We start from the raw sequence: 13459 nt of genomic DNA, 5'->3' as shown, positions 1-13459 counted from the left end.
CATCGTTTGCGAGTTCTTTCATCTGATTGGTCGCAGGGAAGTGTCAGCATAATATACGGAATATAGGGGGCGTGTCTTCCTCAACGGTTTGGTTGACTTTTAAACCAACGCTTTCTCAAACTGAGCATTTGCAAATAATCACGAGACAAAGTTTTATTCATAATTTTATTAACTGACTTTGTAGGACATAATTAAGAGATAAAAAATAATTAAAATAGGCTGCAATATATACACAATGGAAAGGAAAATGTAGTCATAATCAGGTCCCCTTATTTAAAACAAATAAATATATCTCATTCCAGGTTTTCTATCTCCTTTTAAACTTCACAGCAGCTCTCCATACATCAGCTCCTTTCCCCAGCAGGATGTCCTCTGGTAAATCCTCTAGTCCCTGCAGAGGTGGAAGGTTTTTCTGCTCCAAATGGGTCTCTAAGATGCACTTGATGCTGCAAACAGCAGGGAGGGGGAAGATGGAGAAAACAACTGTCAGCTCTGGATGTATTGTTTTCACCCCATGCATTCCCTTTTGAGCCCTGGCACAGCTGCTGCTTTAACAAGAGTGAGCGGTGGTAGAGGGGGTACAACTTAAGCTTCTTTCTGCTGACAGATGGCTGCCTGGAGGGGTCACGCTCTGATCCTGGAAGTCAAAAGGCTCCAAATCCCTGAGGGACTGGGAGAGTGCCAGTTAAGACTGCCACACGTTGCTCTGATTAAAGCCGTCAGGATTCACCAGATTCCTTTAGATCCTGGTGGTAATCTTTAACTGACAATAGGCACACTTCCTGAAAAAATTCCTCCCAAATCTGGTAAACCAAAATCATAACTTTAAATTCTTTAGGGATGATTTTATGACTTGGTGGCAACCTCCTCCCAAAACCAAACACACATACACGTTGTAAATTACATTTCACAGAAGAAGAAGAAATGTTAATCGCTTTATCTTACTCCCACTGAGGCTGGTAACGCTCTTCAGGCACGGCATTGCTCGTCTTCAGCAGCAGGATTTCATGCAGCTCCAAAGCGAAAGTTTCAACATCTGTGACAGTAAAGAAAGCTTTCATCCTTCTTCTCTCCTCCTCCGAAAGCTTCTGCTGGAACTCTGGAGGCAGTTTGTGAAACGGGTCCTGGAACCAGCATTCAGAAAAGTCGTTACAACCCAAAACCTTGTTCTGTGGTTTGGATCCGTCTGGAGTCAGAAGTAAAACGTTCAGGTGCTTCCACAAAACTACACAAGGTTTTTCAAATTGTTTTTGTGAAAAAGATTTTTATAGATGAAACCCTCTCACAGGCTTAGCTTACAATCTTTAAGTCTATGAGAGAGATATAAATATATCAAGACAAATAATGGCCCATCCATTATTTTTAAAAGTACCGTTTTATAATGAAGCATATACTATTTTTTTGTAAATGTAAATTATAAAATAAAAAAAACTTCTAAAATAATAGTAATAACAATAAGAACACTGCAGTCATTAAAATTTGAATTAAAGAAATAAGTAAACTTCATGAGGCTGCTTAATTAGTTTCACAAAAGTACAGATAAAAACAATTTCTCTTTCTACAGTGACAGAGTTTCTTTTCTTGAATATCTTTAGATCTGTTTAGTTTTATGTCTGAACCTTGAAGCTTTCAAATTACTTATGCAAATTACTTTTTAATCCTACATTTTTACCACAAAAGCTGTAAATTTTTCACACAAAATTTACAAACTAATAAAAACAAAAAAAAACTTGCATTCGAACTGAAGCTTCCTGGAGTTTTTCAGACTTACCTGCTTCCTGCTGAGCATGAGCTCCGATTTCCAAGAACTGAGAAGCTGCCAGGTGAAGATGCTGTGCTTCAGTTTGCTTTCCCCGAGACCCTGAAGGAGAAAGATGCCCGCAAAGCTTTAAAATTAATCAGAAATGTGAATTTTGTTCAGATATAACAGCAGAATGTCAAGACTGCAGCCAGCAATAAAGCAGTAAGGAACTAAAACATCTCCCTCTCAATCTATAGGCAAGTCCACAATTTTTGGAAGAATTAAGCAATATTTCAATTTTTCAAACATTTTTCTTCTGACTAGAAGTAATAACGTTTTGGAGAAATTAGATTGAGAATCTGTGGAGGGACCTAAAGATAAGGGTGATGGCGAAGAGTCCTCCCAACCACAAAGACTTAAAGCTCAACATTAAAACAGCGGAAACATTCAAAAAGCTAATAGGTAATCAATAGAAAGTTTTAATTGTTCTGATTAATATAGATTATTTCATTAATCATTATGACGTGCATAAATAATCATTGACATCCCATTTTTATTTAAAGTAATTCTAATTAAGATAAATTATTGTTTAATTAGGTGAAACTCCTTCATCATTATCTTTTGAGAGACGCTTGTCTCATTCCCAATCAGAAACAAACTTCTTAGTTTTATATCTAAATATTCAGGAATATGAATACTTTTAGGTCTAACTACTTGTTTATTTTAAGTCCTAGTGTTTTTGAATGGGACATCTCCTATAGAGTGTAGTATGGGAAATTGTATTTTTTAAGTGCTTATTTACAGGTGATTTTATGATCAGTTTTAAGTATAAACTGAAAATGCTTGTGCACAAATATAAACAAGTATCCTCCACACTTTCTAAAAATTTCGAGAACATATTTTAAATTTTGAGAATGGGTTTTGTACAATACGAGCTGTTTATTTTATTGGCTACGTATTACAAAGACCTAAAGACAAAGTTGTCAAATGCATTTTTACAGGATTCATTTTCAGAACAATATTTGCAGCATTTAGTGCAGGAGAACTTCAGTAAGTATAAATCTGATATCTCTGCTGCCACAGAGATACCTGTAGACGGTTCACACCTTGGCGACAGGGTTGGAGATCTGCGGACCCATCTTCAGGGAGTCTGTGAGGTAAGACAGCAGCTGACCCTCTGGATCTCCACCTGCCTTTCCCAGGAAGCGAAGGCCGATCTCAACCACGAACACGGCATCACAAACGTCAGTGTACGAGCGCAGGACAGTTGTTGTGGCGCTGCTCACCGAGCCCTTCAGGGCTTCCTGTGACAGAAACACGGAGGCAATGAGCAGACCAGAGGAGAGCAGCAGATGTGCTGCTCTCCGACCTCCGACAGTCTGGACTCGCAGGAATCCATCAAGGAAATCTACTGAAAACATTCTGCAGCTGGCATTACTCAGTTCCAGGAAAAAGAAAAAAGACCAACACTGTAAAAAAAAAATGAGTCGGTGAAAAAAAAAAATTACCTGATGAATCTTCCCTCTCACTTCAGTCAGAACCACAGAGAAATCCTGCAAACTTCTGTTAAGGTACCTGGAAGTGTCCTGATTCAGAGAAAGAAAATATGCAGATTAGCAGCAAGTTCACTGTTTTGCAATTTGCATTAAGGCTATATACAGTATTTACTGCCTGGATGAGCGGTTTTCCAGCCAGGAAGCGGCGAGCCAGCTGGGTTTGGATGACCTGCAGGTTGTAGCTGCTGTCCGTCTGCCCGCCTTTCTGCAAAGTGTAGTTGCAGTTTGCTAAAACGAGCGGCAGCAGCTCTCGCTCAGGGTGGCACAGAGTCAGCTGGGTCTCAGATATCCTTTCTAGCGGAACGCTGTAGTCACTGTGAAGGTGATAGGACAGGCAGGAAAACAGCGTTTCAGAGGTTATGGATGAATCTAAAATCTACATGAATAAAATAAACTTCCTAGAGTCGTTCCTTCACGTAGAGCAGGAGTGTCCAAATGTTTTGACCTCAGGCTGCTGTCAGTGCAGAACTGACCTGTCCTCCTGGCCGCTCACTCTCCTGTCCTCCCTCACCAGGCCGTTGTGAGTCTCCAACAGGAAGTCAACCAGAGTTTGGAGACATGAACCAGGGCCACGTCGGCTTGGCCTCAGATACTCACTGGAGCTCTCGACCGTCAGCTCCTTCTCACAAAGATTTACGTCCGCCCCCAAATCTGCAGCTAAACGCACAGATACAAACACAAACGAGTCGGCAAATGCAGAAACGCCAGCATTGTTTTTGGTATTGTTTATCAAATAATGTTCATCAGGTTTTTCTATACAGAAAATAAAATAAGTGACACATTTAAATCATGCAGATTGTCACAAATTATTTTTTTTTAAATCAGAGAACAAAATGAGAGAAGAAGTGTTGCTTTTTTAACAATAAACTGTAAACTTCTTACCAAGAAAACAAACAAAACACAGTAAAGTTCTTCTAAAACCATTGGTGTCACATGATTCCTGTGAATTCTACATAAATCAAAATATGTAAAAAGAAAAAAAATTCAACATATTTTAAAAACTGAATCCTGGACCATAGTTTGCCCTCATCTGTAAACCTTTTAGCTTCACCTTAGTGGTCCTCGAGACCTTTTCTATTTTCACTAAGCTGTAGTTTAGGAAAATAAGGATAAACACGTTGGAAGCATGTCGATGTGTATTTGTTTCCATATCATGTTTCCACATCGTGCTGCAGATTATACGTCAAGCCCCGACATTCCCATAATATTACAAAACCAAACACTGAAGACTTGAAATGTTTACCTCAAACACAAGAAGACAACCAGACAGTTAAATTAAACCCTTATATTTGAGGGAAATATAAAGATTAATTTAATTATCCGGATAATTTAGCAGCCTGCAGCTAAAGTCTGCAGACTGAAATGTAAACGGCTGGACCCTTACAGTTATTTGCCACCTCGGCTCTGAGCAGGTTCCACATGTCGATGAATTTGTTCACCCTCTCAGCCAGCACCTTCTGGAACCCTGAGGAGGATGATGAGAGAAGGCTGTTTGCGCATGCATTCCTGCATTTTGCTGCAGCTGCTCAGTCAAAGAGGAAATGCTGCTTTACCTGCAGGGATTCGCTGCAGCGCCTGCGAGACGGTCTGAGAAGCCGAGCTCGCTGACATCAGAGGAAACACCCTCAGAAGGTCCGACTGAAGAGCAGCCAGTTCAGGCAGGTGATGGAGCTGCCGCACACAGTGAACCTGAGAAGCACACACACACACACACGCACACACAGTCTGCTTGAGCTTCAAAAAGGGTTGAATAAATACCAAAAATGTAAATGTATTTCCTCCACCCTCTCCACCTTCTTCTACCTCAAACGATTTCTTTAATTTGTGCCGTTATCATTTTAAAGATATCAATAAATGTTTCCAGTGTTCATCAAATGTCAAGCATCCAGTCCACATTTACAAAAAAATTATTTTGTGTCGATCAATTGTGCACAAACATAGGAAAGAAATATTTGTATCAGTTTTGTTTGATTTTGTTAATGTGTGTGCTAGTTGGACAAGTTGATCTCTGGTGTCTGCAGGAATTCTATTTTTTTTTTTTAAATCTTAAAAACTATATCTGCACAATCAATTGTTTTGCTGCACAAAACATTACTAACGTAGCTCAGTTTGACTGACACCATATTTTATTTGATTTTGACTGGCTGGCTGACCTTTGATGACCTCTGGAAACATTGATTAATATCTTTAAAATAATCAAAGCAAAAATGCGCTTTTTTTTCTCCACAAACATTAACACTAATTTGGTTTAATTTGAAGACAAAGAGAGACAATTTTACTTGGGTACTTTACCCTATAAGGACATTAAAACTCCAATCCAAATGGGTTAATAAATGTGTTACATCACCACTAGAATCAGTTCATTAACACAAAAAAGAAGCTAAAAGTAAAAATTTTGGGGGGTGATATTTGTCAGGTCTGTCCCTATAAAAACAAATGATGACAACGTGGTGTCAATCCGCCAGCGAAGCACTCGGTACCTTCTTCATGAACAAGCTGAGCAGCGACAAAGAGTTGTGTCCTGACATCTCTCCCACCAACTGAGAGAAGCGCTCCACCGTCATCATCTCACGCAGAGTCCAGAAGGACGAGCGATCCGTCGGGCAGTTAGAGGGCAGGGACAGCATCCTCCCAGGATCGGAAAACAGCAGCGTCATCAGGGGGCTTCCAGAGAGTCCATCATCTGAGCCGATTCTCTCCTGGGCTTCCCCAAGATTCCTCTGCAGGTCCTGAAGCAGGAAGGAAGAAAGGCTTTCCATCACTCGTCGTCAGAAACGTCTCAGAGTTTAAAACATGAAAACGCTTTCAGAGACAAGTTTCCAGAGTTTTCGGTATTCTTTTAGACACACCTTTACAAAAATGAAAAGACTTCTTGTGTTGGTGAAAATTTGAATATGGGAACAGCAAGAACCAGAGACGTTAAAGGGACAAATGGACAGATTGGTTCATGTGTGGATGAAACAATTTACAGAAAACTGCAGCAAATAAAAGTTTGGAAATAGAAAATTTTTTATGTTTACTCTATAGGGCTGCAACAATTAAAGAAATTAATTGTGATTAATGAATTACTGAAATAATCGTCAACTAATTTGGGAATTGATTATTTCATAAATGGAGTAAAAAGACAAAAAAAATGCAAAAAGAACAAAACATTCAGAGCAGTAATTAAAGCCAAAGTTCCACAAAAATATAAACATTTTGCTTTCAAGATTAAAAAAACATTCTGTCTATAAATAATTTCTGTCCAAATCTCATCAAGTAGCCGAGTTTGAGCTTCATCTGGTTCAAGTAAAAATCTCATATTAAGAACCTTTTGCTATCCAGTTATTAACTGGTTAATCTAAAAAATAAAAAAGGATTAGCCCTACACTGTTCTGATGTTGAGCCAAAAGGGCATTTCATATGTTAATGTTAGGAAAATTTAATTTAGCTGCAGATTTATCATTTGCTACCAATGTTCACTAAATGAATGCTCTGTTATTGCACGCTAAGCAGTAACATTTATATTTTCTTATTTAAAAATATAATTTAATTATTGTGTGTTTGTATGTTTTATGTATTTCTAGTATTGCAAAAAATAAGCGTAAGTGGTTAAATATAAAATCTGCAGAAAGAGCCATTTTTTTATCTGATTAATTGATTAAGTATCAAAATAAACAATAGAATAACTGATTTCTAAAATAATGGTCAGTTGCAGACCTACTCTCCCATTTTTTCCCACTTATTCAGACCTGGAAAACATTTAAATCAAATTCTACATTTTCCAGACTGGATAGCAACCTTGTTTATTTTTAAAACACCTTAAAGTGTTTTTACCTGAAGCACGGGGTTGATGGCAGAATCACAGAGGAGTTTCTCCCATCGCTCCCTTCCCTGTCTGGAGGACAGATCCGGTCTCGCTCCCCTGGAAGCTTCATCAAATATCGGCACGTTTAAAGTCACGTTTTCACTTCTCGACCTAAACACCAATAAAAAGTCGTCGTAAAGATGGCTCTACCTTCAGGGAGTCGTGCCAGGATGAGGTGAACCATAACTGCTGTGTCGTCCTTGTTCTGGTCCAGAGTTTTTCCCAACACTTTCATGTCCCTCTCCAGGTGGTCCCACAGAAATTGGAAAACATCCAGCGGACGGGGATGGATCATGTCATTGACTCTCTGATATAATGAGACATAGGTTGTCCCGTCTTAATATGGAGGAATATTATTAAAAAGTGACGAGAAATATGAGGTCCAGTCTCACTCTGTGGTTCTTTATGGCTCCTTGAAGCATAGCGAGGTGCATCAGCAGCCGCAGGATGCCGGACTGAACCGACGTCATCTGTCTTTCAGGAACTTCGGACCTCCGATGAGCCTCACCGAGGACGTGTCCTGTCCGGGTCTGGTCCCTGATATTTACACCAAAAGAAATGGATTAAACAAAGATGTGCAAGTGAAACCGTTCAGAAACTTAAATCAACAGAAGGTCTCACCTGTGCTGGTTGTGGTGAGTAAAACCTGCCACTGGGACATGTCTTTCTCCACCAATGGAAAGCCCACAGTCAGGACAGACTGATATAACCACTGGCTTTCCACACTATGAGACAACACGGGATTAATGACTCACTGAAGATCCTTTTATGCTGCTAGTAGTTTATGAGGGATTAAAACAAATAGTGAATACCTACCTCTCCCACAAAGCAAGGATGTCCATTTGCACATGCTAAAAATAAAGGAAAACATCACATTTAAGAACTTTAAGACAGGAAAGCTCTCACAGTTGATGCGAAAATTCAGAAAAAAAAGCTACAGAAAACCTGGGACAATCCTAAATTTGGTATTTATTTATATGTCTGCCTTTATTTAATAATTTGAACGCTCACTGACTTCCTTACTGTTAATATACGTTTCTTGTTTTCTCCCATGGTTCTATAGTTTCCTCTTTTTTATTCAGCAACTTTCAGACTTTCGGGAGTTTTTTCTCCTTTACTGTAACCACTATTTTAATAATACTATATAATCTGAAAACTGATGTGAATTCTTTTTTATTAACTTGATATGACATCATGATGTTAACACTTACTGAACATCTGGAGTTTCTTCTCTCTTAGCCACAGTCTGGCTTCACTTGTGTGATCATCTGGCATAGTTGGAAGGTACAGGTCCTGGGTGAAAAAGAAAAATGAAAATTAATAATAATGAGGAAGGTAGGTGATGTCCATACAGTAAATAACAGAGGTTGTTCTGGATTTTAACAATATGAAAAGAGATTTTGAAATATAAAAACATGTAGATATGCATATTTTGTGTCAAATAAGAATTTGTTCATAGGTTAATATCCTGTGCATCATTAAAAAATAAGACTGCTGTCTCTCATCTTCAGATGTGGTGGCTGCAACTAAGAAAAGTGACATGAATCTGCAAAACTGATTTTCTTTTATACAGATAAACAAGCTTCTCACTGGGACGTTCTCAGGCTGGAAGGCGATCAGATGAAGTGGGACCAGAAGAGGATTTCCACAGAGGAGCACAGAGTCCAGATGGACCAGCAGCTCCAGGAGAGTTTGTCTCAGACCCGACAGATTTGAGTTGATGTGAAGATCGGACCCTGTTCGGCCGATACGATTCATCAGAAGAGCCGAGCAGAACTCCCTCAGCTCATTCCGGTCAATGTTTCTGAGGACAGCTTTCAGTCTCTCTCTCTCCTGAACGATCGTACAAAAAAGGGTGTTAGAAATATTTCAGAGCAAGTATTTTATTAGCAATTTAAATTACTAAGAACTGGAAAGTCAACAGAACATTTTGAACATTCTCTTAAATAAGCTACACAAATCAAACAGCTTTTCCTTTTAATCTTAATCCTTGAATAATTTCAAAAGTTTTTAGCCTTTTGAACTCCTTTTAAAGAACATTAGATGAACTTTTGACAGAGTGTACCTGTGTGGAAGGATGTATGCTGGTATCAGGTGACCTGTACCTGCAGGTGACCTGTCTAAACAGAGCCAGAGCCACCAGGCTGACCTGAGATCCTCTCAGCTTCTGCAGACAGAAAGCACAAGGGAAAAGACACTTTATTTATCCTGAAGAGGGAAATTCATATATGCAGCAGTAATGCAATAAACAGTAAAAACAATAAAACTAATATACACAAAACATTAGCGTGATTTTTTTAAACAAAATTGCATAAAAACTCCATATCTAACTCCAATATGGTGTTAATTGCACAAAAAATAAATTGAAGTAACAACAACAAAGACACAGTATCAATTTCTGATGATTACAGCCAACATGTGACCACTCTGTGCTGCTTATGCTTTTAAATGCATCTACTACTGGCCCTCACTGTCATATGTTTCACTCACATCCGACGCTATGGAAATCAAGTCCAGTGACTCCTTTCCAAAAGTTAAAATGATTAAGATTTGCTGGCCTCTAGTGGCGATAAGGAAACATGAAGCTACATCAGTCAGCAGTTGCTTCAGCTCTGGAGTAGCTCTCACCTGCAGCTCAGTTACAAAGCTGTCGGACCGGTTCTCCAGGAGAACCTGACCCACAGCGTTTCTCAGATCTCTGTAAGTCGTCCCGCAGCAAAGGAAGTGGTCTACGTTTGTTGGAATCTTTCTCTGAAAGCAAAAAAACAATGATTTTGCTTAAATTAATTCCTTAGCAGCACAGTAACATACAGTATCATTAGGAGTCCCTGTGAAATAGTCCACAAAAAGACTAAAAACAAAATGATGAATCAAAGTGTTGCACCTGGAGTTGCAGTAGTTGTGCAGGGAAGATCCACCTGCAGGCCGGGCTGTTCATCAGGGACACGATGGACTCCATACCTGAGCACCTGTGCAGCGCTCGCAGCAGGTAAACCCTGAGCCAATCATTGCCGCCGTACTCAAATAACCCTCTCACCTGACGCAGGTATTCTGTAGCCATCACCTGTCCACCTTTTTTTTAATCAGAAAAAGAAAACATGCACGTTCGTCCCCACAGCTCTAGCACATATGTGCAACTACAGAGCTGGTTTTTAAAATCAGATCACCTTGAGCTGGAGTTTTCTCGAGCAGCTTGGCAGCCGTGCTCAGGCAGATTTTCAGTTTGGCGATGTTAAGGAGAAACTCTGCTGGGTCCTCTTGTCTGTCGGGAGTTTGTTTCCTCACAATCCTGCTCAGAAATCCGACGTCTGCTTGATGCTCCGCAGCAGGATCCACTTCTCTGGCTGCTGAGCACAGCAGGGAATCCTGAAAGAAGCAGTTCATATTAGTGACAGCAATCAAACTGTCATCAGTAGAAAGTTTCAGTTTGTTTCTGAACAAATATCAGCAACACAATAATAAAGTCTGAAAGTCGGTGAACCTGGAAGCAGTTGGCAAACAGCAGATAGAGTTCTGTTCGGTCCTCCTGGTCCAAAAGGTTGTTCTCCAGATTCCTCAGGTAGTTCTGGATGTGAGTCTTCACCTGGTCAAAACTAAGACATGTACTTTGGTTAAACTTCTATAAAAATATGCTGTTATATGTTTGTAGTGACAGTTTGGTTTGTGACAGATAATTAGGGGAAAAAACCTGAGATTTCTCCTTCCAAGTGTTGAAATGCAACGCTTTGTCAGAAAAAAAATGAGCAGATCCAGGAGGAAGGTCTTAGCGCTGCCAATCATGCTTGTGTACACGTTGCCTACACTCTCCACTTTGTTCTCTGCTACTACAGAACAAACTACAGTTTCTCCCCATCAACAGAGCCTGCCACAGCCGCTCAAGCTAGTTAGCACGACCATCAATGATGGCAGGTAAACAGTTTTCCTGAAACGGTAAGTTGTTTCTCCACCACTAGCACACTGAGCAGTGCATACACAAATTGATTGATTGACAGTGCTAAGACACTCCTCCTGACTGATTGGTTACATTTGACCAGGAGTGGTAAATTTCTGCAGACTGCAATAGCAGTACAGGAAGGAAGTGGAGGAGCTAGATTTTTTATTTTTTTTTACAGATTATCTGTCTCATACAGTGCTATCAGAACATGGTGACAGTTTTAACAAATACTTAAAAAATAAATGTTTTCTGATAGTTACATACTGCAGCTTTAATAGTTGTGCATTTTCCTACAGCATGAGAAGTTGTTTACGCCTTCTCCCTCACCTGTACTGCAGCAGAAGCTTCGGCAGCACCGATCGGACCATTGGACTGTTATCCACACACTCCAGGAAGGGAGTGAGCTCTCTGGTGCGGTAAACGTCTCCTGCAACGATAGCGGAGGGAGACACCTCGGTATTTGCTAATGACCTGGTACGTGTTCACTGACACCGACTCGTTCAGTCACTGACCGTTAGCAGAGACGAGCAGCGAGAACAGCAGCTCCACCACGCCCTCTTCGGGCTTCTGCCCCTCTGACAAACAGAACCTGGACACGACCTCCAGGAAGAAGGAGTTGCAACAACGTCTGATGGCTGCCTGCTGCTCGAGTGCCACCCTGAATTACATTTCAGACAGAAAAAAGATAAATATACGGGATGGTTGGGAATTTCTGGGGTCGATTTGTGGCTTTTCTTTACAAAGAAGCACCAAGCCAAACCAACAGAAGTGAGCCAGCGGCAAAAACTCGTGATAAATGTACACTTACCCATGACAGATGCAAAAAGCTTGCTAGTAAGGGAATATTAGCAGCTAGCTACAGGTAGGCTAACTTTTGAATCACAGAATGCAATGAAACGTCTGATGGTGACTCAAACTTTAGACATTCAAGGCCTTAATTACCGACACATAAATTTAAGACTTCAAAAGATGCGAGGAAACCCTGACAAAGGTTATAAGGTAGATAGCATTGGTTCAGGTTGGATCAGCACTTGTCAGCGCAATTATTTTGTAATTTATTTCCATCAGTAAAATTCTGGCAGAACAGGATATTAGACGGATTTTGTATTACTCTTTTCAACTCACTTGACGCTGCGGGAAACAGTTGGCGTGAAGTCGTTTGGCAACTCCTTCCTGCATTTCGGGCAGAAACGTCGGTTCTGCTGAACGCATTTCTGAAGGCAAGGCAGGCAGATGATGTGCTGGCAAGGCAGGACGGACGGCTCAGTGAACTCCAGCAGGCAAACTGGGCAGGAGATTCCAAACCTTCAACACAAAGGGTCATTCACATCTTTACTGTCCATAATATATAGTCTTATATCCAATAATAAGGTAAAATCTCCTAAGTTACAGATGATGACAAAACAAAAGACAAAATCTGACCTGAGGTCCCTGCTAATGCACTCGTCATGGAAGGAATTGAGAATCCGGATCAGCTGCTCCAGCATGTTTACACTTCTAACATCAGGGGACTCCTGCATCAGCTGTTGGACAAAAAAACAGACTTTATAACAAAAAAATCTGACTTTATTTTAGCTACTGAACCTTTGAAAAGTCTCCGTCAGGCAGCGAGCACATACAATTACTAATATGACAGAAAACTCATTAGTTTAGACTCTTACTCCTAACTCAGTTTAGGATTTAAGCCAGTTTAAAAAACATCAGAGATGCTAAACAACTCTCTGACGTACGTTCAGGTGAAGGTTGCAGTGTTTCAGAGACAGTTCTTTAAGCTTCGAGTCATCTTGTTTCACTTTGAAAGTGATCTGCTGGATAAAAGATGCAACAACAAGCATCCCATGCCACAATGACCTGAAATGAAAGAAGATTTTGGATTAAATAACATCTAACAAACACATTTCTTCAGATGAGAATTCAACTTTTTTTCAGACTCAAAACTCCAGGTCTTTATCATTTTTTCCAATTTTATAGAATAAATACAAAAGTTTACTAAGATATTTAGAAGATGTTTCTACAGTGATTGGACTACAAATGTGTGGTAATCAGAAATGTTTTTAAATTACATTTTGGTTTTTTTTCACATCTATCCAGAACAGGTATATACTATAAAAAATGATTACAAACTGTGTCAAATGTTAAACAATGGAGTCACAGACAAACAGAATCAATTTTTAAAACTTTTTTAGACACCTGATGGAGGCCAGATGCTGAAAACAGGCAGCACTACAGAGAGCGCCATATTTCTGGCTGAAGGCTCTGTCCAGACACGGCTGAAGCAACTCCACTCTGCCCACAAACGACCTGCATTCATCGAGGGACGTCAGAGTCAAAAGTTTGATCTGTTCGACGCAGATCCCAAGGGCCAAAACGTCCTCCACCTG

At 40.0% G+C, this 13459-nt stretch overlaps 1 protein-coding gene and 1 long non-coding RNA gene across 2 annotated transcripts in view; one reads left to right on the top strand and one right to left on the bottom strand.

The window, feature by feature from the left end:
• Nucleotides 1-151: 151 nt before the first annotated feature.
• rnf213b (ring finger protein 213b) overlaps nt 152-13459 on the bottom strand; it is a 36579-nt gene continuing 23271 nt past the window's right edge. Inside the window, exons 38-65 of the mRNA XM_008437512.2 lie at nt 13269-13456; nt 12809-12929; nt 12501-12601; nt 12204-12383; nt 11591-11736; nt 11406-11505; nt 10626-10737; nt 10312-10510; nt 10029-10216; nt 9773-9895; nt 9210-9311; nt 8735-8977; nt 8356-8437; nt 7961-7995; nt 7766-7869; nt 7537-7681; nt 7295-7451; nt 7114-7208; nt 5778-6026; nt 4851-4986; nt 4682-4762; nt 3771-3954; nt 3410-3611; nt 3250-3327; nt 2848-3045; nt 1772-1861; nt 946-1124; nt 152-446 (exon numbers count right to left, since the gene is read on the bottom strand). Of these exons, the coding sequence (XP_008435734.2) occupies nt 308-446; nt 946-1124; nt 1772-1861; nt 2848-3045; nt 3250-3327; nt 3410-3611; nt 3771-3954; nt 4682-4762; nt 4851-4986; nt 5778-6026; nt 7114-7208; nt 7295-7451; nt 7537-7681; nt 7766-7869; nt 7961-7995; nt 8356-8437; nt 8735-8977; nt 9210-9311; nt 9773-9895; nt 10029-10216; nt 10312-10510; nt 10626-10737; nt 11406-11505; nt 11591-11736; nt 12204-12383; nt 12501-12601; nt 12809-12929; nt 13269-13456 (3957 nt within the window). The 3' untranslated portion in view covers nt 152-307. The remainder of the gene's footprint in view (nt 447-945; nt 1125-1771; nt 1862-2847; nt 3046-3249; nt 3328-3409; nt 3612-3770; nt 3955-4681; nt 4763-4850; nt 4987-5777; nt 6027-7113; nt 7209-7294; nt 7452-7536; nt 7682-7765; nt 7870-7960; nt 7996-8355; nt 8438-8734; nt 8978-9209; nt 9312-9772; nt 9896-10028; nt 10217-10311; nt 10511-10625; nt 10738-11405; nt 11506-11590; nt 11737-12203; nt 12384-12500; nt 12602-12808; nt 12930-13268; nt 13457-13459) is intronic.
• On the top strand, nt 7231-7523 carry LOC103481770 (uncharacterized). The gene is made up of 2 exons (XR_536343.2): nt 7231-7319; nt 7392-7523. It is a non-coding gene; the product is annotated as an uncharacterized LOC103481770 (long non-coding RNA).

Source organism: Poecilia reticulata, chromosome 19 (genome assembly GCF_904066995.2).
Source record: "Poecilia reticulata chromosome 19, P_reticulata-male-v2, whole genome shotgun sequence".
In the NCBI taxonomy this organism is placed as follows: Eukaryota; Metazoa; Chordata; class Actinopteri; order Cyprinodontiformes; family Poeciliidae; genus Poecilia; species Poecilia reticulata.
This window is presented reverse-complemented; position numbering and strand designations above follow the sequence as displayed.